This window comes from Neocloeon triangulifer, unplaced genomic scaffold, assembly GCF_031216515.1.
Source record: "Neocloeon triangulifer isolate White Clay Creek 2 clone unplaced genomic scaffold, ASM3121651v1 ptg000004l, whole genome shotgun sequence".
Lineage (NCBI taxonomy): Eukaryota > Metazoa > Arthropoda > Insecta > Ephemeroptera > Baetidae > Neocloeon > Neocloeon triangulifer.
Window position 1 is genome coordinate 2,836,444 of NW_026775547.1, and position 24,042 is coordinate 2,860,485.

Consider the following 24,042-nt stretch of genomic DNA (forward strand, 5'->3'; position numbering starts at 1 on the left):
TCAGTGTGAATCACGAGAAGGTGCGAGAGGAGGAAAAGGTTCTCGGTATTATAGGTTGCTGATGGGCTTGTCTAATATTACAATTTAATCTGTGATAATTTATATATTCGCAGATAAGGAAACTTTGGGATTGAACTGTTTTAGAAAATTACTTCTTGCAATTTAAAAGTTTGTGTTTAAAGTAGATCAATGAACATTTTAAACATCTTTTTCAATATATTTGGAAGAAATTTATTTTATAAAATCATTCGAGATACAAATATATGAATTAATTTTAACTGTTGCTCAAAATTTGGTATGTTATTTGTGATTTTAATGTTATCATTTTCCAATGTATTATTTAGAATTTAAATTTATGGTTCAATTGATCAATCAAGATATTTTCTCATAAATTGAAATTTTTTCCTTCTAGATGTTTTCTAGATTGAAATTTGATAACAAATAATTATAATTAATGCCAAATAAAATCAAGACAATATTTTTTTCAATTTCTTTAACTCTTTGATGTCAAAGTTTCTGATCCGCCTATGTGTCGGTCTAAATAAGCAATAAGTATTCTTGACAACAAGATCAAAATTTCTTTAAAGGTTCATGTGAGCGTATTAAGAACTTTCATTTAAAATATTTTCCATCCTTAAAATTAGGAGCTTTTTTATATATCAATTTTGCAGTCATGGAATTTTGTGTAATTTTGAAATCGGGAATACAAATCCGCGAGAAGAGGCCTTTTAGATTTTCTTTACTAATTACTGTTGTAATTAGATAACTTTAGATCATATTAGTTTTTCTACAAAACAATATTAACAGCTTAAAAGCCAAAATTCAAACATCATACATAATTGGCATAATTTGATTGGAAATTTAATCATTTGAACTCACAGCTGAAAATTTATTAAATTTTCATTAATAAAAGTTTAATTTAATTCAATAAATTAATTCTATTGAAATCAAAATTCTTTCACCAAGAAATTCAATTATTCGGCCAGTTTGTGAGATTTGAAACGCCATAATGATGGTTTTAGAAAAATGATGATATTTTTCTTTTTCAAACGAGAAATGGAAATAATAAGCACAATGACAGCTTTCCTCTGGTCGTGTTGTACACTCGCGGCTGTTGATTGACACTTCCCATTAAATGTTACAATCTTCGGCATCATCACAATCACTCAACGTCTATTTTTATCCCACCAGTGGAGTCGTGCATATATATAAATGTTATGCATACATTTATGACGGCGACGGTGGTTTCACTCCGCTGGATCGAGAGTGCAATGCATTCGAACGAAGTAAACACGGCAGAGGGAAAATACTATGTTACTATTATTACATTACAAGTGAGAGCGTTGAACTGCGCATTGTGCTGTGATTAGTGCGAGAAAGAGAGCTCAACTTCGAGTTTGACTGGTTGGTTGGCAAAGGTCAGGGTGATGTGGGTGTACCTGACGAGAGCAGAGTACCTGCAGGCAGGCTCAAAACCTGATATTCCGCCTGCTGATATATAATTGCTAATAGAGCACGCGGCGGAAATCCAGAACTGGTTAGTTAGTCCCTCTCTGACACATCACGACGAGAGGGAATCCGCGAGACGATTTGCATCTCATATAGTGTGTTGTAAATAATTTTTTCCGTCGCAATCGGCAACCAGCATCGCGTGCGTGCGTTCAGCTCACCGCGAATTTGCAGGAGAGAGAAAGTGCTGAATCACCTCGAGAACGTCCTCAAAACTCGTGACTCGGGCAACCCGATCGCGGCTCCCGACTTGCAGTTTCCCGGCAATTATTATACGTTCTGTTTTGACTCGCTCAGGTTCGACCTCTAAATGGATCGTCTGAGCGGAGATTTTACATCGTAATTTAGAATGTTTGTTTAGGATTTTCAAGGAACCTGCCAAAATAATTATTTAACTGTCACAGACCAAACATGCAAAGAGGTGAATATATTCAAACAACTTATTAGCTTAAACCATCAATAGTCTTGCAATAAGCCTCGCAGAACTTCCAAAAAGAAGAGAACAAAAGTATTAGGAAATTAAAGCTTTTGAATGATTAATTATGTAAAATAATTAATTAATTAGTGGAAAATGGAAGAAATTCACTAATCTAATCAATGATATTTTAGTCCACGTTCTCCTGTATAACATCTTATTATTAATTATTTTTATCTACATTTGTATGTTCTTGTTTAATCAGGGTCAAACTAAGAAAATCTCGGAAAATCTTTGGTGCAGGCCAAAAATTACGTTTTCTTTTGTAACAATAAAGAGCAACATTTCTTTGCTTCATTATTTTGATGATGAGTTGATGACAAAGAAATCTGAAAAATAAAGATATAAATGTTATTGGTTGTTTGGTTTTTTTTATTAAATCTATTTTTGAATTTATTTAATTAGTTCGCTGACGAGTTTTTTTCCATTGTATTGATGATTTGTTTCGCGTCCTTATATTATCAATTGTATTATTTAATTCCTTTAAAATTTTTACTTATGTGTTTCAGCCGTGATTTTGTTATCGATTGATTGGCTTTTGTAACTATTGAGCTAATTTTTATTTGTTTTACAAAGAACAATGGCCTTAATGCCCAAAATTCGCACGTGTTTTTTTCATATTCGTCTTGTTGTTAACGACTGGCGCTGATAAGGGGAAATTAAAAGCAGAGATAACTTTCGAAATTAAGCCGCTAATGAGTTGGATTTTTATCGAATTTCGCACCGGGAGCAGACTGTTGATTGTGAATGTTAATTGAAAACAAACTACTCGTGTTGTAATTTCCGATTGATTGAACCGCGCAATTAACGGTGAGGATCTACCAAGATACCCAAAAAGCTTCCCATTTATTGCGAAAATGCAATTTGGCGAGTTTTCTTATCTAATAGATTAAAAGCTATCGATTTTTGAGTATTAAAAATAAAGTGGTGCCACTTTGCATCATAACGAAATCACGAGTAAAATATACAAAAGACTAGATAAAAAATTCAATTAAAGCCAAAAAGATGCGACTTGATAACAAAATAATATTATGGTAATATTTTCAGTACAAATTTATTGTCAAAGGAAATTATTATTTATTTTTATGACCTGCTTCAGTTTTTATCAAATCGTTGAAACTTTTAATCAGATTATGGTCTGTTGGCGCGTGACTCAGAAGTTCAATAAAGTGCATTTTAAATACACTCACCTTAAGTAGTTTAGGTACATATTACAAGTAGCTATTTACGCATCAATTGCGGCAGGAAAAGCAGCTTTTTACATCTAAATCCAATATCTATCTCAATTCAAATTCTATATTACGTTGAACTATTACAACAGTTAAAGGTTTAAAAATGTATTTAATTACCTTCAAATTTTGGAGTTCCAAGTAAAGTATTTAGTTTATAAGCAAAACATTCTCAAATTAGTTAAATAATTTTTCTAACTAAGTAAGAAAAATTCAAAATTGAATGAAAAGGCCATTTTAATATTTCTTTTAACAATTTTAAAATTTACAAAACGCAATGATTTCTGAAACTCCAAAATCTACAAAAATAATCTATTGAAAATTAACAAATACCATTAATTGTGTATATTTTCCAATGACATTTGATGTTATCAGATATTGTTAGAAAAAAATTGAAGTTTTGCAAAAACAATTGTGATAATAAGATTCACACACAATGTACACTTCCCATCCGTAATATTATTGAAATCAAATACAGCACAAAGGTAAGCAATATGCACAATATTTACAGGGACTTCAAAACAACTACCAATTAGAATTCTCAAAAAATAGTAATAATACATATTAAATTTTTACGTTCAGTTTTTTTTTAATTTAAATTTTTTGAGGTCGGATTTAAAAGAATAATAGAAAATTTAATTCAATAATTTTTCGATCATTTATATTTGAAAATCTTTCATTTTAGTTGAGGGTAGACTGCAGAAAGAGCAGAACTGGTGTATATGCTGATCAAAACTTCAGCTGTTTGTTCTTGTCCAACAATTTCATAGATGACACAAAAATTTGAGTATTTTAAGGGAAATAAAAATGTTTTTCACTAGAGAAGGCGTCACCACAAGCAAAACATTTGCTCAAATGCTTATTTTCTGAAGAAATGTTATGAAATAAGCCTCAATATGTTAACACTCCACCACATAAACTGGTGGTTTTAATTTATTGCTTGTGGAGAGTCGATCACCTACATTGAGATCCCGATGGAAGAAGAAGAAGAGGCGGCTGATTGCTCCCTCGAGGCCGGAGAACGGGTGTTTTCTGCCCATTCATCCTTTCATTCACCTGTTTGCGTCGTTCTCGCGCGAGTGAAAGAAGATTTGCCTGTGGTCGTTGATCCGGTTTAGCCTGAATCTGGTCTCTCAGCCTGTCCGGTTAGTCGCTTTGTCTGGCTCGCAGCTTTTTAACTAGCGAGTCGCCTCCTGGCTCTCCGGCATCCAACATCATCTCATCGCCCCTGGAGCCCGTGGTGTGTTTTACCGGCGGAGCGCGTTTCTTCTTCCTTGGCAGCACAGCCGTGTCCGTCCGAAAGGTCAGTTACATTTAAAACCGTTTTATCTTGCGTTTTATCGGCGGTGCATTGGGAAAGCAGAGATTCGCGCGTTCCGATTCCGCTCGCGGCGCCAACGGAGAAATCGGGTCACCTCTGGATCACGCACTCTTATTTTGATCGAAAAACAACGCGCCCTGTCAACACATGATATTTCGTTTAAAACTGACATGACCTGAATAAATTCTGATTTTAAAGAACAATTCATGTTTAAAAATTGATAAATTAAAGCTATCAACACCTTGGCCAGACAATTTTCTCATATAATACAAGTGTCTTTTGATTTTCAACTGCAATCCTGTTTTAAAAATTTGGTTTTTTTACGTAGTAAAAAAAATGTGAAGATTGACAATATTTCATTATAAATAAGAAGCTAAACTTTGACGGCTTGAGCTATTTTATTTGAAAAAAAAAAAAACTGTTCCTTACTTTAACGTGGGACGATTATTGGGCATTATTGAAAAATCCCATAAATTATAAATTAATGGAGAGCAACAAGATAAAAATACATCGTGATCGTATTAAATTTTTAAATTAGACAAGGGGCCAGTTGGTAAGCACAGCATACAACATGAGGTTTAAAAATCTGATACACTTTTATCAGTTATTCAACGAGAATGTCTTCAATAAAAATTTAGTTCAGTTTTAGCACTTTAAAAATAGAGATGATCTCAGGAATAGCTTATATAGTCCTTTGAATTATAAAATCAATTAATACCCAGAACCCAGATTTCGCTTATGATTTTTATTTTTTGAATTTTTCTCATTTTTTTTGGTACGCTGGAAGTGGAAATTACAGTGGGGTGTAAATCAGTCCAAAATTTGATTGCATTTAATGAACCTGTTTGCCAATTATTTGAGCCAAATTAATTCCACTATAAATTTACTTACAATACCAAAAATTGTTGTAATGTTGTGTTTTTACATTGTCTTTTATTTTTGTTCCTTTTGAATGTTTAAAATTCGATTAAATTTTTTGTACTCGTAATTAATAAAAGTGGTCAAATCACATTTTTCACGTATTTTGCAGACTTAATTTCACAATTCGGGCAAAAACGTCCGGCGAAGGAAAGCCCTTGTCGTATAATTACGCGTCAATTACCGCTGTTTTCCTGTTGTTGCACACACAGACAATTATCATTGTCAGGCGGCACACGGAAAAATGCAGCGGCGGCTCCCGACTTAACTTCTATTTGTTATATGATAATGCCGCGGCAACATACGCGTGTAAAAATAATATACTCTCTCACATTATGGTTATTGTTACGTGAGCGTTTTTCTCCGGCAATTTCAATTTTATATTCTCCTTATGCCGCGAGACAGAAAAACTAGCGTCGTGTCTGCTGACACCGAGCCGCCGCTTTTTTACCTCCGACCAAGGAGTCATCGCAAATAATAAAGTCAAATAGCAAATAATTAAACTTCCTTCTTAAAAAGGGCTAAAAATTTCAAAAATCTAATTTATTTTTAATTACTTAATATGAAAAATATAAGTATTTTAATTGATTTTTTTTAGAAATCTTTGTGAGGCAGTGTGAAAAATTAAAATATTAATGTCCTGAAACATGATGATGCCAAGTCATTTTTATAATTATAATTTATAACATTAATGTGTCAATAAATTTAAAAATTATTGAAAAAAAAACTTTGTGTTTCTAAATGTGTATATAATTTTTTTTTATAATATTTTAGGGCCCCTGAAGCCTGAAGTGAAAAATATTATTTGATTGATATACTTCTGCTTTGATTGATATTACTACTGCTCAATTTTGAATTAGTCTCGGATGCCTCGGCAGGCAGAAGCAGACGCGAGAGGGGTGACATGGGCCGATACGACACGGCGAAACGAATAAATGAGCCCGGCGCGCATTTAATAAAATTAGAATCACGGTTTTACCTTATCTTGGGGGCTCGGTGACAGTCCCTGGTCCGTTTGAGGTCATCGGCAGGTCGGCGAAGTCCCAAGTCAGCTAAAAATCCGGGTCTTCAGGGAGATGAGGCGAGAGGTGACTTTCGTCATCATTGCACGCACACCCCCTCCCCCCTCCTTCCAGCCGACGCCACCAGTCTGGCGGTGGCTGCTGCTGCTTGGGGCTGAAAGACGAGAACGTACAAGTCAGGACAGCGATGAGAATTGTGAGAACGTGTCGCGGGAGGCAGGCAGAAAAGTAAAAATGACATCGTTTTGAAAAATTCCTCAACTGAGCTCGCCAAAGTATGATTATTTGTTTTGAATTAAATAATTAAAAAAAAAATTACATCATTTCATCACCTATCAATGCTGAAAATATGAGGATTATTGATATTTTTAACCGGCGCGATGTCATTTTTACTTTTCTGCCTGCCTCCCGCGACACGTTTCTCATAATTCTCATCCCTGTCCTGACTTGTAAGTTTGGGTCTTTCTCAGCACCAAGCAACAGCGCCAGTTGGAAGGAAGAAAGGGGGTGCGTGGAATGATAACGAAAGTCACCTCTCGCCTCATCTCCCTGAAGACCCTGAATTTGATCTGACGAAGGACCGCTGATGACCCCAAATGGACCAGGGACTATCGCCGTGCCCCCAAGGTAGGATAAAACCGTGATTCTAATTTCATTAAACGCTCGCCGGGCTAATTTATTTGGTTCGCATCGGCCCATGTGGCCCCTCTCGCGCTTCTGCCCTCACATTCTTCCGAGATTATTATGTAGTTCAAAATTGAGCAGACGTACATGGCGAAAGCGCAGAGAAATTCCGCAACGACGATTTTTTCCAAATTGCCAATTGAGCCAATTCGAACGCCTTTTTTCGTTCACTCGGCAAGAAATGTGTTGTTCGGACACTTCGGACTGCTTAATCAAGCGCGTAAATAAATTTCACTTCAGGGAACCCTAAACGTTGTAAAATGTAATTAATTTAATTTGCTACATATAATTGAAATTATCATCATTTAAAGCATAAAATTTTTATTAATCACATTTTTTTTATCTTTATGAAACAAGAAAATAAAACAGTTTTTCATTCACGATGGAAGACTGTAGGGCTGAACACAGAATTTATTAATTGATTCAGGCAAAGTAGGCAATGTTTAATTAATTTAGAATTTGCAAGAAACCGAAAAATTATCTTTTGCTTTTCTAAATTGTTAGTTATTCAAGAAAATAAATTCTAAAATACTTGTTCTTTTAAATATATTTGCATTGAATTGACAACTATTTTGTGAATTAGCTACATGGAATATTACAAAACTAGCTCCATTAATGGCGATATTGGAACAATTAAACATTTAGTAAGAATCCCTCAATATAATTGTGAACTGAAAATAAATAGCCCCCCATTTGATTAAATGATAGAAACAATTAAAACTTGTCATTTATTCAAATAAAAAAGTACTAAATTTTGCATAAAAATTAAATCAATTAGCATTCTGGATTTCGGATGGTGCCACTTTTTAGATAGAAAGGTTTTGCATCTTCTTTTTTTTAAGTTTAAAATATTAATTTCTTGTCTTGATTGTCAGTCGTTCAGATCAGAAATTTACCTTTGAGTAGGAGTGCTCACTGAAGATTCAATTTTCCTCGCCTACGGAAAGACAATCTCATGAATGATCTCTCCCGTTTTAATATTTATCGCGTTTCGCCACCGTTTTTTCTCTCTCGGATTGGCTGCTCTCGGCATTTGCTTAACGCAATAAATATTTATTGGCCATCTCAGGAAGAGAGGATGTATGCAGAATGCAGCCTCCTATGTACATACACAAGTAAACGCGAAATAATGCGCTGCTCGTCGTCGTGTGTATGTTTTATTCGCGTCAGGTCCGGAGCTGATTGTGATCTGGCCGGCAATGCATAATAATAATAATATGAACGCCGCATTGCAGCAACTTCAGCGGCACAAAGGCATTAATTTCAAGTCATTATGCGCACTTTATAAGCAAGAATGATGCTCGATCTCTGCGAAAACCGTTTTGATTGTTCGGGCAGCCAACGGAGATTATGCTATAGAATGGAAAAGCGCGCGAGTTACTCGCTGGAGCGGTGCGACCTTTGATTGATTGCGGACGAAGCCTTCAGGGTAGGAATTTATATTGTTATGAAAACTAGCTCGGAGAAAAAAATGCCTTTTTATTTGTTAATAAAAACTCTGTGGAAATAATAATTTATTTTTTAGAAAACTATATTAGGTGAAGAGATAAGAATCGAAAGAGAGTCTGGAATTATTTAAATGCCATGTTCAATCATAAAATCCCACTCGCACAACAACGTGGAATTCATCTATCCTATCAAAATGGCAATCAGAACTATTTTTTATAGCCCTCCCTTTAAAGGCCTCATAGCAGAGAAATTTTATTCCCTGACAATTTCTATATCCGTCTTTTACTTCTAGATTAGTATTGAGTGAAATCCCTCTCGTTATTTGATACCGAAACATGAAAATTCAGCTAAACAAGGAAATTATTAAATTTTGTTTTGCTAAAAAGAAATTTAATATACAAGTTACATTAAATATCAACTATATTTTAAATGAAATTTTAACAAATAGTTTATTATTATTTTTTTATATATAACACAGTTTTACGATTAAGAATTTTTAAATTTTTATTATTTATAATTAATAACAGTTTGTTTGTTTCATCAAATAATATTACTGCCAATAAAAGTACATACACAATCTAGTTTATTATTATAAATATTAATTATATAATTCAGTGGAAACACTTTAATCCAAGAAACATTTTGCAATGCATGCATCGCTACTGAAGATTTTCCAAATTTTTCATTTCTTTCGCCACTAATGGGCAACAATTTATTTAAAAAGAAAATTGCGAAACAATTATATTACTTAAATATTTTTACATCTCATTGTCAATCCCAATGTGAATGTGAATCCTTCACAAATGCACAATAACCAGAAATCCGTCACTCTTTTTTCTATTATTATAGAGAATTTAAATTGCCGCATTTTCAATTTTCTAAGTAAATGTGGTGTTAAGCAGGAGTTTAAATTCTATTAATTTATGCACGCGAATCAGTAGCTCAAGTTTTTTATCAGAACTTTTTCGTTTGCGCGGCATCCTGTTGGGAAATAATATAATTTTAATATATAAAGCGCGGCGAGGAGAAGCAGCAGCGAATTAAATGAATTTAGTGGCTGAATACATAAGAGATGCCTTTTCTTGGCCAATAAATTAACAAATGGCTGTCGCCTCAAGGTTAAAGCTGTGCGTAGCCGTGGCGGGGACCCTTTTTATTTTAATTCCCTCATTTTGACCGACTAATCGCAAAGAATACGCCGGCGAGCACCGTGAATACATTAAAAAGTAAGACACTCGGCGCGGAATTGACGAAAAATTCTAAATAAAATAAAAGCCCGCGCCTCTTTCCTTGCTGCTGCCGAAATTTATTATATTATCCGTCGTCAGACACAATTTTCCGTGGCTGAAATTTAAGGAGCGAATTTGTAAGCAGAAGAGAGAAAATCTAGACGCTGTGAAAGAGCGATGTGGGCTCTTGAATTTGCATTGACGCTTTGTATAATAACTTTTAGCAGCGACCTTGAATCGTGATTTTTGCGCTTTTAGCGATGTTTATATGTGCCGATATTTTTTTTTATAGCCTTCTTTGTAATTTTGACAAAGTTTTGTTGTTCCCCGTAATCTAAAAATGCTCACATTTCCCATTCTCAAGTAAAAATTTTCATAATTTCAAAAATTTAGAAAATATGCAAATATTTCTTGAAATTTTATTATAATGTTATTTCCTAATAAACTCATTTGAAATATTTACTTATTTTTAATTCCAAAATGAGATTTTCTTATTCATCCTCACTATTGGAGGGACCATTAATTTTAGATAACTCAAAGATGAGCATTAAACAATTCTTGCACCTCTTCAAATTCACAGCAACTATAATAGTTTTTTCCTAAAAGTATAGATCAAATTTATAAAAAATCACTCCTCATTCTTAGAAAATTTACATAAAATATATATAATTTTTAGTTTTAAATTGTTATGAAATGCGAATTAAATACTTCATACATTATTTTATTTAGGGTGATCCAAGAGCACAACCTGGTCCAGTCTATCAACATTCAAAGTCAAACATAAAAATTGAATGGTGCGTTCAACTAACATGGGTCTTGGATCGCCCTCATTATTTTTTGTTTGTTTGCTGAAACATTTTATGTTAGCCTTTCGGAAATCGCGTTGGGCGGAAATTTGAATGACGTCGCATTGTCGCGTCCTCGCAATTTTGATTTCAACACTGGCAATCACTGCCAGCATCCGAGTGGTTTAGTTTCCACTCACTCATTTCATTCTGCTTTCGAGCTTAAAAATTGGTGGAATAGTCAAGAGACTATCATTTCTGCACGGCTTTAAAATGAACAAAAATTATCTGTGGACTGCTGCTCCACTGGTTCTCCTTGTATTACTGGCAAGTTCAAAATTAAAATTATTATATTTTTCTCATTGCAATTTCACAAAAATCGTGGTAAAAAAATATTTTTTTATTCATCATTAATTGAGCAATAAAAGTAAATTACAACTTGTTTGCACCTTTCCCTCAGTTTTTGAAGGTAGATGAATCTGAGGGCAAAGTGAAGGAATTTGGAATTAAAATGAAAGGTACCATCTTTAAAAAAAAAATCAAGTTTAAATTTTTTCGTTTCTTCTACCCTGATCCCAAAGTCAAGGAATTCAACGATTTTAAAATGCCAAAAATTGAGGTCATGAAGGCAAAAAAATCAGGAACCAAGAAGAGCAAGAAAACAACCAAAAGAACTTCCAAAAAAACGACATCAACCACTGCTGCCGCCGACACTGCCGCAACCAGTGCTGCAGCAACAAATGCTGCCGCCACCGATACGGCTACTGCCGTAAGGATATTTTAATTTCCTTTCAAATTTACCCAAAAAATTAATATGATTTCATTCAGGGAGATACAACTGCTGCAACCGATCCCGCCGCTGGGTAGTCAGTTTTAGATGCTGATTTTAATGATTTGAAATTGAAATACATCACACGTTGACACTTCAATATTTACATGTTTCTCTAATTTTATATAAAATAAATAAATAATTTCATCCAATTATTATTTTACTTCGTTAATGTAATAGTTGCTGATTTTTTTTCAAATCCACCAGAATATTTCTTTATAATAAATGAAATATATGCGCCAAATGAGCTCAGAATGTCAGGATTTTTTTACATATAAAATGGCAATCAATGTAAATATGCGACGAAATCATTGCAATACCTTGTCATACAAAAATTGTTCTAGAATTAAAATTAAACACAATTAGTAAGCAATTAATTACATCCACATTATCCATATTTTTCCCTTTCAAAAACACGCCCATTCCAAATTACAGTATCAAGCCTGGAGGCGAAGCGCGCCGACAACGCTGCAAATTTTCTCTTCATTTTCGTAATTGAAAATAACCCGAGGTGCTAAAAGGCGTTGGTGCTGCGGAGAAACAATTTATTGGCCGACCTTGCCACAAAACTCAACAATAAAAAATATGCTCTTCGCTGATGGTCCCTCGGCTAAATATAGCACCGCGGCTCGAAACAAAACAAAAAAGCAGCCATAAAATTTGTGCGCACTTTTTCGGGGGAGGAAAAAGTGGCGAGATTCCGAGGACTCGGGTTAAGGAAAACTCCTGGCGTGTTTCCTGAGAAATTACGTGCAATATTATTACCCTAGATCGCAATTAGTTGCAGTAGATACAAAACGCTAATTGCAGCAGAGGCGTGTTTAAATGTTGCGAATATAATTGAAAAGCGCAGCTCTCTGACATTGGCACCTGGAAGCCCGTCGGCACTTTTTATATGCGAGGTGTTCCTTGAGAGTTGCGGCGGCTCCGATTGGTCGCTCCCATACAATGTTTATCTGATATTGCACACATTTATAACGAATGCAAGCAACTGCAATTGCACTTCTCATGTGATACATAGTGTAATTTGCCGCACGTTATTATATTATTTCATGCACTTGCACGTGACCTCGCACTTAGGCGTACCGCGCATCTCACAGTTAGAAACGATCTTTCACGCTTATCTGATTCACAATCACTCAAAACGCCCGGACTTGTTAGAAACTTGCGCCTCACACACGCAAACTTTTACCGTTTGACTGAGAACGATTTTGGCACATTTTTCAACTCCAGTCAGGTGGAAAAGGTGCTTATCTAAAAGGGCCAACAATCCAGTTTTCAGGTTGGTGGCCAAATTTCATTTCGCTTTTGACAAAGTGAGTTGTTGAGGCAGGGAGATAAGCTTGACTGAAATTAATGATGTATGCAACCCCGCTTGCACAGTCGTCAAGCAGGTTGCGTTCTTTAGCATTGAAGGGTCTGAAAGTACCACTTCATTGAAAGGAAATAAGGAAGAGAAAAATGACGTGGTGCTTCTTTTTTCATCAAAACTTTTTTTTACGTTTAACAATGAAAAAAAAACTAGAATTTTTTTAACGATTTTTCTTTTTTGGTAAATTTCTCTAATTGCGAGCTAGTTCTAATTTTATTTTTTGAATAATTTAGCAATTTTATCAACAAGGAACATCCCGGTTCATGCATGATTTTTCCTTTGTTGAGTTTATACAGCAAAACTGAGTAAATCTTTGATTAAAATCGACAATGAAAGTTTTAACTAAAGTTTTTTTTTACTCTTCGTAATTTTATAAGATGAAATGCATTTTTTTACCGTTTGTATTTTTTTCTTTTATGAATTTAAACTTTTCCATTCTCTTCATAATAATTAAAACTGAAATTTATGTGTGGAAATCGACGAGGAAAAATGTCCGGACAGTTTTGTGTCATAGAAAAATAATAATATTCCTTCCCGTCATAAACGTAAATTACATAAATTACACGCTTGGTTTTAATTACTGACTTCAAGGCGAGATGGACGCACAGTTTGCACACATTTTCCATCATAATTAAATTATCCTTTTTGCTCTCGCAAAAGCAATCAAATGCATATTATTTGAATGTCGGTTAGAGTGGTTTCTCAATTTTAATTTATTGACGCTAGAAACTCTATCATTATTTCAATAATAAATATTTCCATATTCATAAAATGGCAAAAACATTGCCAGCAGCAATGTTTTTTACTGCCAATTTTTACAACATTTAAAAAAGAATGGTGAAATCTGTAACTTCAACTAAACTTGTTAATTGAATGCATAATTTTATTAGAATTTTAACGGTACTATTGATTCGTGTCCACAATGCTCGGCGATAAAATATGAAATTCCTGAATTTTCCCACTTAAAATAAAAAAAGATCTCAATTGAAGCTAAAATTATGGAAAAATATATTAATGAAAGTTTCTATCCAAAATTTATTTTATTATAAGTACCTTCATTTATATAAGGACAAGAAAATCGTTCTGAAAAAAAAATCGTGAATTTTATTCTTAATTATTTTTTGTCTTTTTTTTTCAATTAACTTCTTCTCTCATTATATTTAAATTTTTCAATTATCAGTATTATTTATTTTTCATAAGTAAAAGAAAAATACAATCACAAAATACTTCTCCTGCAAAGATAAATGCAAATGTGCTTACAACAATAGCAAACGCATCTTAGGAAAATCTGATCGGAAAAGTCATGATTTACGTAAACCAGAAGTGAGTGGGTTTGCGTGACGTGCATGGCTGGCGTTATGATTGAAATGGAAAGATGATACATACCTCTGGGTAATTATCGGTTACGCAAGTGCCCGGTTGCGTTCATACATAATCCCCTCGACCCATTGCTGCGTGCGATTTTTCCACTCAAAACGTCTCATAATTTACTCTGTGAAGCGACTTGCATGTTTTTTTTCCAACTCGCGCAGCCAGCCAATGAAACGAATGCGGCTACCTGATTAGCAACACCTTTTGCACTTTTGTTAATACCTTCTTGGCTGCCCTCACTGCGATGATAAATCGGCATTTCAGTATTCTCTGTGCCTGTAATTTCGAGGAAGCCCCGCAAACTCCACTTGGCGAAAACCGCGAGTGGCCAAGGTTGCTCCTCGCGTCGATTCAATATTAATCGATAAATGGGTGCTGATGATTTATGGCGGCTGCCCCATTCGAAAACACGCCACATCAATAACAATTTCTTGAAAGGTAACCAGCGCCTAGCAAAATGATTTGTACTTGCAATTAGACCGGACGTAGCGCATGAAATTGATGCTCAATTGTAAGTTCACTCGCTCATATGTAATAGTTTCACAGTTCAAATGGCAACGGAATCGAGCCAAATTAATATATTTTAATAATACTTTTCAAAATAAGTCAGCAATTATAATGAGCACTGAAAAACAACAATGAATACTAAAATTTAATTAAAATTATATATTTTTGAAAATTTGACATAACTGTTTGAATATGTGGACTTTTAATCTTTTATTTTCTTTGCAAATTTCCTAATTTTTACAATTCAAAATTAAAACGGAAACGTTCTACGCCTGGAAAATATCAATTACGTGCTGAATATGACACTTTTGCTTGGTTTAGTGACTTTATAAATATTTATATTACAAAATAGTGGCATCATGTTGCTGGAATTCAATGAAAAAGAAAATGATATAAAAAACTGTTTATCATAAAATAGTAAATAGTTTGAAAAATAAATATAATTATGCAATAAAATATATTAAAAAAAACATGACACAAACAAAAATGCAATAGTAAAGTACATAAAATATTATGTTATATATAGTGACAAATTTTCATTTTTAAATGGCTTATAATTTGGTAAAAAAATAATTTTGATTAAAAACATTCATTTAATTAGTGAAAATGGTTACGTGTTAATTTACGGTTGCAATTCTTGGCAAAATTCTGGGTATAAAAATAAATTTGATTACTTTCCTTAATTTGACAGTGTCTTTTAAAGAGCTCTCGCCATTAAACGACGCAATATGTGTTTTCCTAGCAAACCTGCACGGCGATGACGCAAACGATGCGAAAAAAGCAGAGTGCTGAAAATTGCAGAGCGCCATTTTGGTTTTGATGGATTTTATGCTGGTGCGGTGGCTGGCGAGGGCGATTAGTATGCGACACACAGAGCGCACGTCGGCCATTTATTAATAATTTATATTCTATGAGAGAGACAATTTAAAAATTGTTTTGCCGAGCGCCGAGACTTTTTGCTCGGCAGGAATTTATTTGTGCTGCTGGAAGAAGTGCCGCATCAAAAATGGCCTGGACGCGGCTCACGTGGGTTTTGTTAATGAGCCATTCTCGGGCACGGCCACTCTTTGATCCTCTTTTTGTCCCCGCAACAATAGAAATACAGAAACGCGCACATTTATTTCGCTTGTGAGAGAAAAGTCGCCGCGCTCGCTCGCTCGGACTTTTATTCACTCGCAGAGCATAACCCACCTTAATATGCCTCGTTTCGCAAAAGGGACGCCTAATTTTTTTTCCATTCTGTACAAACAAGGATGAGCAGTGCTTGTTAAGCAAAATTAGATTCCTGGAAGCATAAAAATTTCTCTTTGCATATAGATAGATGTGCGCCGTCGCAAAGACGCCGGTCCGTACATTTGAATTCAAATTTGTGCGCTTTGAACGGGCAATTAGACGAAAGACACTCAAACCTAATTGTGCAAAATGCCCTTTTGTGAACACACAAATTCCTAAAGCTGCTGCAAATTTTCTAGCTTTCTCGTTAGATTTTTTAAAGTAATTTAAGGAATTGTACATAAGTTTGTTGAGGTCTCATTGCTGACTTGTGAGCTTAAGCAAAAAAAAATAGTAGAAAATTGCGTAATTAGGAGTATAATTTGTGCCATATTCTTCTGACGTGTTTGGAATTTTTAATGGCAACAAGATTTAGTAAAAATTACTTGAAGGACTGTTTTGGGATTTATTTAAAGTTTTATTGAACAATTTAAAAAACGTAAAACGTGCAAAATGTACAATTAAAGTAATAAAAAGTAGCACTAAATTGTATGAACCAATTTTCTTTGTTACACCTTGGATATGGAGATATTACATAAACTAAGAAAAGGCAACTTAAAGGAAAAAATGAAACCGCTACTTTCAAGCAAATTAATTAATAATTAATAATTATTCAATGGTCGTTGACAAGAAATTTGCTTTCATGTTTTTAAATTTGCAATTCTGAGGAAACAATGGTTTTAGCGACACTTTTTTTCTTGAATTTTCTTTATTTTTATATTGTTATGACAAATTTTAATATTTTAAAGAAAGTTAAATAATTTTTAATTATAAGATTAATCTTAATTTTTTTTTAAATTATCAATGTCACATTTATATAAATCTCATCAATGAAAAATGTATGGAATCATTTGTAGAGGGATTAATTTTGAATAAAAGATACAACCAATTTTGATGAGGAAACTATGGTTATAAATTTTTTGCAATATTTCTTTTCGACATTACGATGATTTCCGTTGCATCATATTATTACTTATTACCTACGCAAGCAATCGCGATTTATTATTATTAATTTTATCTCTCTCTTGAAGATGCGGTTCTCCTTAATTAAGTGTCCTGCACTCACGACCGTTGCTGACCAGCGCGTCACGGCGAGGGACCCCCACGCCAGTCACATTATTTACCCGCGTTTGACATATTATCGTTGGATAAGAGAGTCGCGCTCGGAAAGTCGGCAATATTGCCTCTAATCGCCGATGAAAACCTTGTTTTTATGGCGCGAGATCCGAGCACCCGATATCTTTTCGCATTGGCTGTCGTCATAAATAATTGCAACTGCAAATGCACCAACCGCTCGAGCGATTCTTTGCCAGGCAATTTGCTCGGCGCTGGAACGTGAACTATTGGCTGGCAAGGCTGCCGCGATCGCGAAATGAGTTGAAATGCATACATAATTGACCGCGAGTTAATTTACGTCGAGGCGCTGCAACTCCTTTCGACAGACAAGACAGACGTCTCGCATTTTGCGTGCAGTGCTTCGGACGCTCTTCACAATATATCGCTGCAGCTCGGGGCGATGGAGCCCTTTGACCCCTTTCAGCAGCTGCAACCCTCCGAAACGCACCCCCAGCAGCAGTGAGTACAAAACCAACCCTTTCTTGCAACGTCTTTTGGCGATTATATTTATGACCGCTAAAGTCTCTCTCGCTAAGTAGTTTTCTAACCGAAATTGTTTGTTTGTTAAATTTAAAATATATGTTCAGTTAATTCAGTTCCCATCTTCAATTCAATTTTCATTGAAGAGGTCTAATAAATTAGTATTTATTTCTTAATTATTTATAAAAAAAAGTACAATTTATAAAATTAGGATTATAAACCATTTGGCTTATCAATGCTGAAATTACTCAAACGTTAAAAATATGTATATAAATATTTTAAAAAAAACATTTTTATAAGAATAAACTACAAATAAGTTCAATATTGTGCTTTAAATTAAAATACTTTAAAGATTTAATATTATCTTCTTTTTCTCTGCTTTAATGAAAAAAGTAATTTTAAAGTATAGTTTCCAATTAAGAATCAAAACAAGTTCCTAAATCATTTGGTTTTTTCTTCTGTCCTAATTTGATGGCAATTGTATTTTCTTTTTTTTTATGGATTATTGGTGTATTTGACAGGGAATTTAGTAACATTTTGATACTACAATACTTTCAATTAAAATATGATCTCATTAAATCGACCCTACTTTTTAATCCAGATCATTTGATCCATTTTAGGTTTATGCATTCTACTAAAACGATTTGAATTATTTAAGGTTGGAAAAAGGCGGCATTTTTCGAGTTTCGTTAAACAAATATTTGCTTCATTTACATATTCCATAAAAAAACTGATGGCGTTTATGCCGAATTATAATTAAAACATAAATTTCTTCAAAATAATAGCTTTCAGGTCTTACATAAAAAATATCCCATCTTCCTTGCCACGGGCAGACAATTATTGGAGTTGTTTTCACGCCGCTAACAGTTTGGCAAATATAAATCCAAAATATAATTGTTACTTTTCAACCACGCATACTCTCAAAGTGGACCGAAGGCAATTAAAAAGCAAGACGAGTCAAAAAGATATCTCGGGGCGGTATTTACAAAATTTATGAATCCAGGGCAATTCGAGCTATACGAACATTTTCGCAGGATTTTTCGTTTTATTGCGACTGTTACTCTCCGACACATTGGAAATTTATTCGATTACGGTAAAATAATGCGAGCGGCTCCCTCTCATAGAGCTACTGCTACTGAAATTATTTGCGCTGCAATAACTTCTGCTACAAGTTCATTAACCATGAAATAAATTTTGTAAAATCGTTTCCACGGAATCGATGCGTAATTCATCGGCTCGCGGGCAAAAAATCTTCTTTTATATGTGAATAAAATAAAATAATGCCCAGCATCAAATCATCTCTCTCGCAGCCTGTTTGCGAAGAGACTTGTTGCGTCGACACATCCGACACCATAATTTAGAAGAGATGCAGCATAATCATCGTGCAGTAATAGAGACCGGCGTAATTGTAATTGTTCTCGTACCTAACTCGCCGCCGCTATGATGTTTTAATGTAAAAAAGACGCAAAAGACCCGCGAACGTCTCTCGTTCGTCAACGGAACCATTATTTACTGTCGACAATTACCTGACAACTGCTTTAATTAGATAGATATTTGTAAACGCCTTTGATTTGATTTTAATTGGATCACGTGTTGTTTGCGATCTGAGAGTAAAAAGTATTTATTTTTAAACTCGAATAATAATCGTTTAGAAAAACTTTGGAGAGGAATTTAATTAAACAAACGTTTCTTCTTTTGATTTATTACATTGTACTTGATTAAGAATGTAACAAATTTAAAATATTTGAATTGGAATAATATTCATGGTGATTTGAATTTAAAGTCGGCTTTCCTTGATGGATTTTTGTGAGTTTCTTATTGTTTAAGAGAATCCGACTTTAAATTCAAATCACTATGAATCAACCCTCAATCGTGAACTTCTACTACAAAATGGGATAATATTATTGCTTTTATATAGTTGAATTTTATTGCAGCTTTATTCTAATTATTCTAATTAACATGTTTAAAAACTTTGTTTTATTTTAAAAATATGATTTTTCTAAATAAGTAGGAAACGCTTCATCCATAGCACAAATATTGTTAAGGTTTTTCTGTACCTTCCATGGCACATAAATTACATTCATCCATTAACTTAACTGAATAAATTTATTAGAATGAACAAAAACCAGTCAATTGTTTTAGGTATCCTCGAAATTTATACAAAATAATTGAAATATAAACAGAAGTAAAAATTTTTAAAATTTGCAAAATTTATTTAAACAAGACATTACAAACAAATGAAATGAAATGCTGCGGAAACAACGTCAGATTATATTCCTAAAATAAAAAAGGTCATTTGTATACAACTTAGATAAAAAAAATAATGACATTTAAATTAAAACAGATCCTTGGCCAGAAAATTCATTTTAGCTAGAATTTATCAGATAAAAAAAATAATATCAGGATGCAACGTTATTTTTTTTTTTTTTTTTTTTTTTTTAAATAGTCAAGAATTTTGAAATTTGAATGAAAAGGGTTATGTTGAAAATTGTGACCATTCATTTTAATGAACGGTTAAATTTGTGATTTAATGCTTTATCTAATTCATCAATTCCTAGAAGCATTTGAAACTTATTCGCTTGTAAAAGATATGCAATTTGCGATCACTGACCTTTTCCGTGCAGTGCATGCCCATCTTACATCTTATTATATGGCGGTTGCGGAGCAATTCCACAAAAAAAAATCGCCTTCTCACAAAGAGCCGCAGAGGGCAAGAATTTCCTCCCAGGAAGACGTTCATTGTGTTTTCATTTTATTGAGCGTGCAAATTCAGCCTTCAGGCTCTCCAGGGTTGATCCTTTGAATTTATATGTGTCTGAAACCAGGAATTTCCTCTCTGAAGAGGCATGCAAATTGGCGCAATTTCGGAGAATTTTACAAAAAAATACGTATAATAACGAATTACGGTTCTAACGTCGGTTGGCCGAAGAGAGAAAAACTGGTTGAGAAATATATATGGTCGAACAAATTTAATCCCCAGCCGGAAATCGCACGCCAATTATTACACAAAGTGCAGAGTGCATCTGAAAATCCGTTGCATTGCATATGCAAATTAATTCTGCAAAAAATAATCCAAAGTCACTCTTGAAAAAAAGGAGAAGTTGGCGAGCTGCAAAATTAGATAAGCCGTTGACATTTAATTCGCTTAAAGAAAACTTCAAAACAAAGTGTCTAAACTGACCTAAAATCTCAGTCTTTCCTTGCAAAAAAAAAAAATTGAACTTCTTTTATAATCACATTTTGAAGGAGAATTACATTACAAAATTAATAATGAGCCCCAGCCGGCGGAAATCGCACGCCAATTATTACAAAGAGTGCAATTATAAATCCGTTGTGCATCTAATATGCAAATTAATGCAGTAAAAAAAGATAATGCGAAACGAAAAGGAGAAGAAGAAGTTGCAGAAAGAAAGAAAAAAAGGTAGACAGGCCGTTCGTCATTTGCATCAGAGAGCGTGGCAAAAGTAATTAAGCAAATTTATATTTATACTGTTGCGGTTTGCCTTTAGAAATAAATGCAGTTCCGACTGACCATGGACCTTAAGGTGCATTTCTATATGGAATCGAGCGAATGTGTGCCATTTATTATTCCATACTTGACCTGGAATCGGAGCAGCGAGCGTTTCTGCAAATGCGCAAACAGCTTATTTTCCAGCGGCCATTGCGGATTACGCAGAAGTGTACGTACGTATGTACGTGTGTGTGTATAAAAAAAAATAATAATGTGGATCTGCTGTAATTAACGTTGTGCAGCAGCTTATCCGTGGTGCCGAACGAGCGAGCAATCGCCGCACTGACGCAAGGCTAATAATTATACACGCCACAGTGCAGATCTAATAGCCTCACCTGTCATCCTCTCCTAGCTGTGCAGAAAAATATTATTTCTATCAAATATCACGTTTTATTCGTTCTCTGCATGTGCAATCCAATCTCCCGTCGACCGCAAACGCTTTATTTTTCACATCTAACAGACGCGCTTTGCGTGCATTTAAATCTCCAATAATAATAATGCGATCGTGCATGCACAATATTCCTCGCGCCGTTTGACACCTCGTTCCGTCCACGTATAAATCTATGCGTGTCTTTAAAAGAGAGATGCCTATCAAATTACCCATACCTACAGGCTGTGCGATTTATTAGCGTTCATGAAAGTAATGAGATCGCAGTAAATCATCAATTGAAGTCGGATTTATTAAATCAAAAAAATTTATTGCCTGTTCGTCTGTACGGTCAATAAAATTATATCGCTCAAGAACAGTCGTAGAAAAAGTTGATTTAAAAAAAAATCTCATATCTGGACTTCTATTACAAAAAAAAACATTTTTTTTTTTTTTTTTTAATCAATTTAAGGCAAAATTACTTGAGACAAATTTTAACAAACTAACGATAAAAACTAGCATTAAAAAAAGGCATAGGGCATAGCTTGGCCTAGACCAATAACTTTTAACTCTACGTGCTGTATCACCACATAGATTTAATTTCAAATAATTATGTTTATTATGTATCACCGAGCATTCTCTTCCCAAATACATCATCCATAAATCCAATATTTTAAATTTCATTGGTTAAAAGAGAGAGGAATACTAAGAAAGAACACACAACACAGGCCTGAATTCATATTGTTGGGTTATTTATATTTTTGCCATTATTACAAAGGTTTAGCTATACTCTTAGTATTGTACGCATTATTATTGTTAAAGTATTTAAAACTCATTTTTAATTCAGGGTAAAATAAAGAAATTATACTGAAAAAAAACTATTTTTAAATAAAATAAATAAAATTTTTTTTATTTGTGCAGTGTAAGGCCTTTTTTGTGCATAATTATATGCATCTTTTTTTAGGACATTGTGAGAGAAATTTTTTAGTTTCAATTTATAATTTAATTTGAAACTATGTTGCTGCTATATTATGAAAAGTTTTTCAAAAAGTATTTCGCATTTCCCTGAATATTTCGTCATTTTTAATATTTATCTGATACAGTAACAGACTTTTGTAATTGTCAAACTAGTGAAGTAAATCTTCTTGCTTCTTTTTAATTCGACCCAAAATGCATCAACTATTGACATGAATTGGGTCATTATAATCTGAATATAATTAAAAAAAAAAATCATAAATGTTTGCTTTATTCAAGGAAAAAAACCAGAATCCACTTTTTTGGATTTGTTGCTAAAATAACTTGACTCAGTATTGAGCCTATTTTAATAAACCTGTTTCTATTAATTTATGACATTAATAAAAAAAATTATATTTGAATTTAAAAACATCTAAACATTTTTAAATTAACCATTCTAACTTTTTTCAAGTTTAACACTCAAATCCAACTTTTTACTCAGATTGAATGTGATTCTTTTGGAAAATTTGGTCAATTCGTCCCAAAATGCGAGGGGTCGCGGCCTGCAAATGTGAATTTTTATTGTGCTGGAGAGAATGCGCGGCCTTAGTTTGACCCTTGTCGGCGAAGCTGCTGGAATTTACGAGTGTGTAAGCCGAGCCGCCGTAAATACGCGTATAAATTAACAAATAAATAGCAGCCACTCATATACACTCTCAGCTCACCTGCAAGCATGCAGCATTACTTTAAATGACACCGAGCAGCGTTTTCAGATAAATCCAAACACACACATTCGCCGCATGTAAGTGTGCATGCTCGGACTCGAATAATTTTACTTATGCGCGCCTCCAACCTCGCGAGTGTGCAGCACACAGAGACATACCTACAAACTATTCTCTAGTGACAAGCGTCATAAACTTTTTCAAACCCAGAGAGAAACCTTTCTTTCTTTCTTTCTTTCTTTCTTTATGTACCGCCAGGCGACACTTTTGAATTTACATTTTTACCCACTTTAATGGCTGCCGCCGCCGGACCGAAAGCCTTACTCTTCTCCTGACGTTTTATATCGCATTTAAATTTAGTGGGGATGTGCACAGTTGTGCATTTCAAACAGCAGTTTTGAATAAATTTGAATTCATCTCTAATGGAATGACTGGACTTGTAAATTTCAGTCCTTTTCTCAGCAAAATTAACGACTTTTATTAGTATTTTTAGCCTTATTTTTTAACTTATTATAATTTAGTTGGTTTTTATTCTAAAGTCGTTAAAATATATTTGGTATAAATAATGAATAAGCTAAAGTTACGCTGGAAAAGTTACAACTTTCTATGATTTTATTATATTATATCTAATGCATATTTATACCTCTAAAAATATTTTAGTTACAAAGAAGAAGGACAAATATTATCAAACTTGAAGCATATGGAAATTTTGAAAACTAAATTAATCAAATATTCACAATGCATAGAAATTCAACACAGATAAAAGTTTATCAACATTTTCGAAAGATTTTATACACATTTTGTCTGTTGTCTGTTTTAGGTAGTTTCATATTTCGTTTAATCAATATTTTAGATTAAACTCTCATTTTTTTTTGCTTCAGATTGCTAAAAGAAGCAGAAAATGTTTATAAATCCGACAT

The 24,042-nt window shown here is 33.8% G+C and overlaps 2 protein-coding genes across 3 annotated transcripts in view; both read left to right on the top strand.

Annotated features, from left to right (window-relative positions):
- Window positions 1-4,387: 4,387 nt before the first annotated feature.
- LOC132193707 (protein grainyhead) overlaps window positions 4,388-24,042 on the top strand; it is a 93,836-nt gene continuing 74,181 nt past the window's right edge. Inside the window, exon 1 of one of the 2 annotated variants that reach the window (XM_059614550.1) lies at window positions 4,388-4,516. Coding sequence is in view for 1 of the 2 variants with exons in the window: in XM_059614548.1 (XP_059470531.1) it covers window positions 7,061-7,101 (41 nt within the window). In the remaining variant the exon portion in view is untranslated. Of the gene's footprint in view, window positions 4,517-7,045; window positions 7,102-24,042 lie in introns of those variants that run through there. The other variant, XM_059614548.1, reaches the window with a different exon arrangement.
- LOC132193586 (uncharacterized) lies at window positions 10,794-11,567 on the top strand. The gene is made up of 4 exons (XM_059614347.1): window positions 10,794-10,948; window positions 11,082-11,139; window positions 11,203-11,390; window positions 11,450-11,567. The coding sequence occupies exons 1-4, from the start codon at window positions 10,895-10,897 to the stop codon at window positions 11,486-11,488; spliced, it is 339 nt and encodes a 112-aa protein (XP_059470330.1). The 5' UTR covers window positions 10,794-10,894; the 3' UTR covers window positions 11,489-11,567.

Coding starts and splice junctions, on each gene's coding strand:
- LOC132193586 (XM_059614347.1), top strand. CDS start 10,895: ATGAACAAAAATTATCTGTGGACTGCTGCTCCACTGGTTCTCCTTGTA. Junction 10,949..11,081: donor TGGTTCTCCTTGTATTACTG/GCAAGTTCAAAA, acceptor CCTTTCCCTCAG/TTTTTGAAGGTAGATGAATC. Junction 11,140..11,202: donor ATTTGGAATTAAAATGAAAG/GTACCATCTTTA, acceptor CTGATCCCAAAG/TCAAGGAATTCAACGATTTT.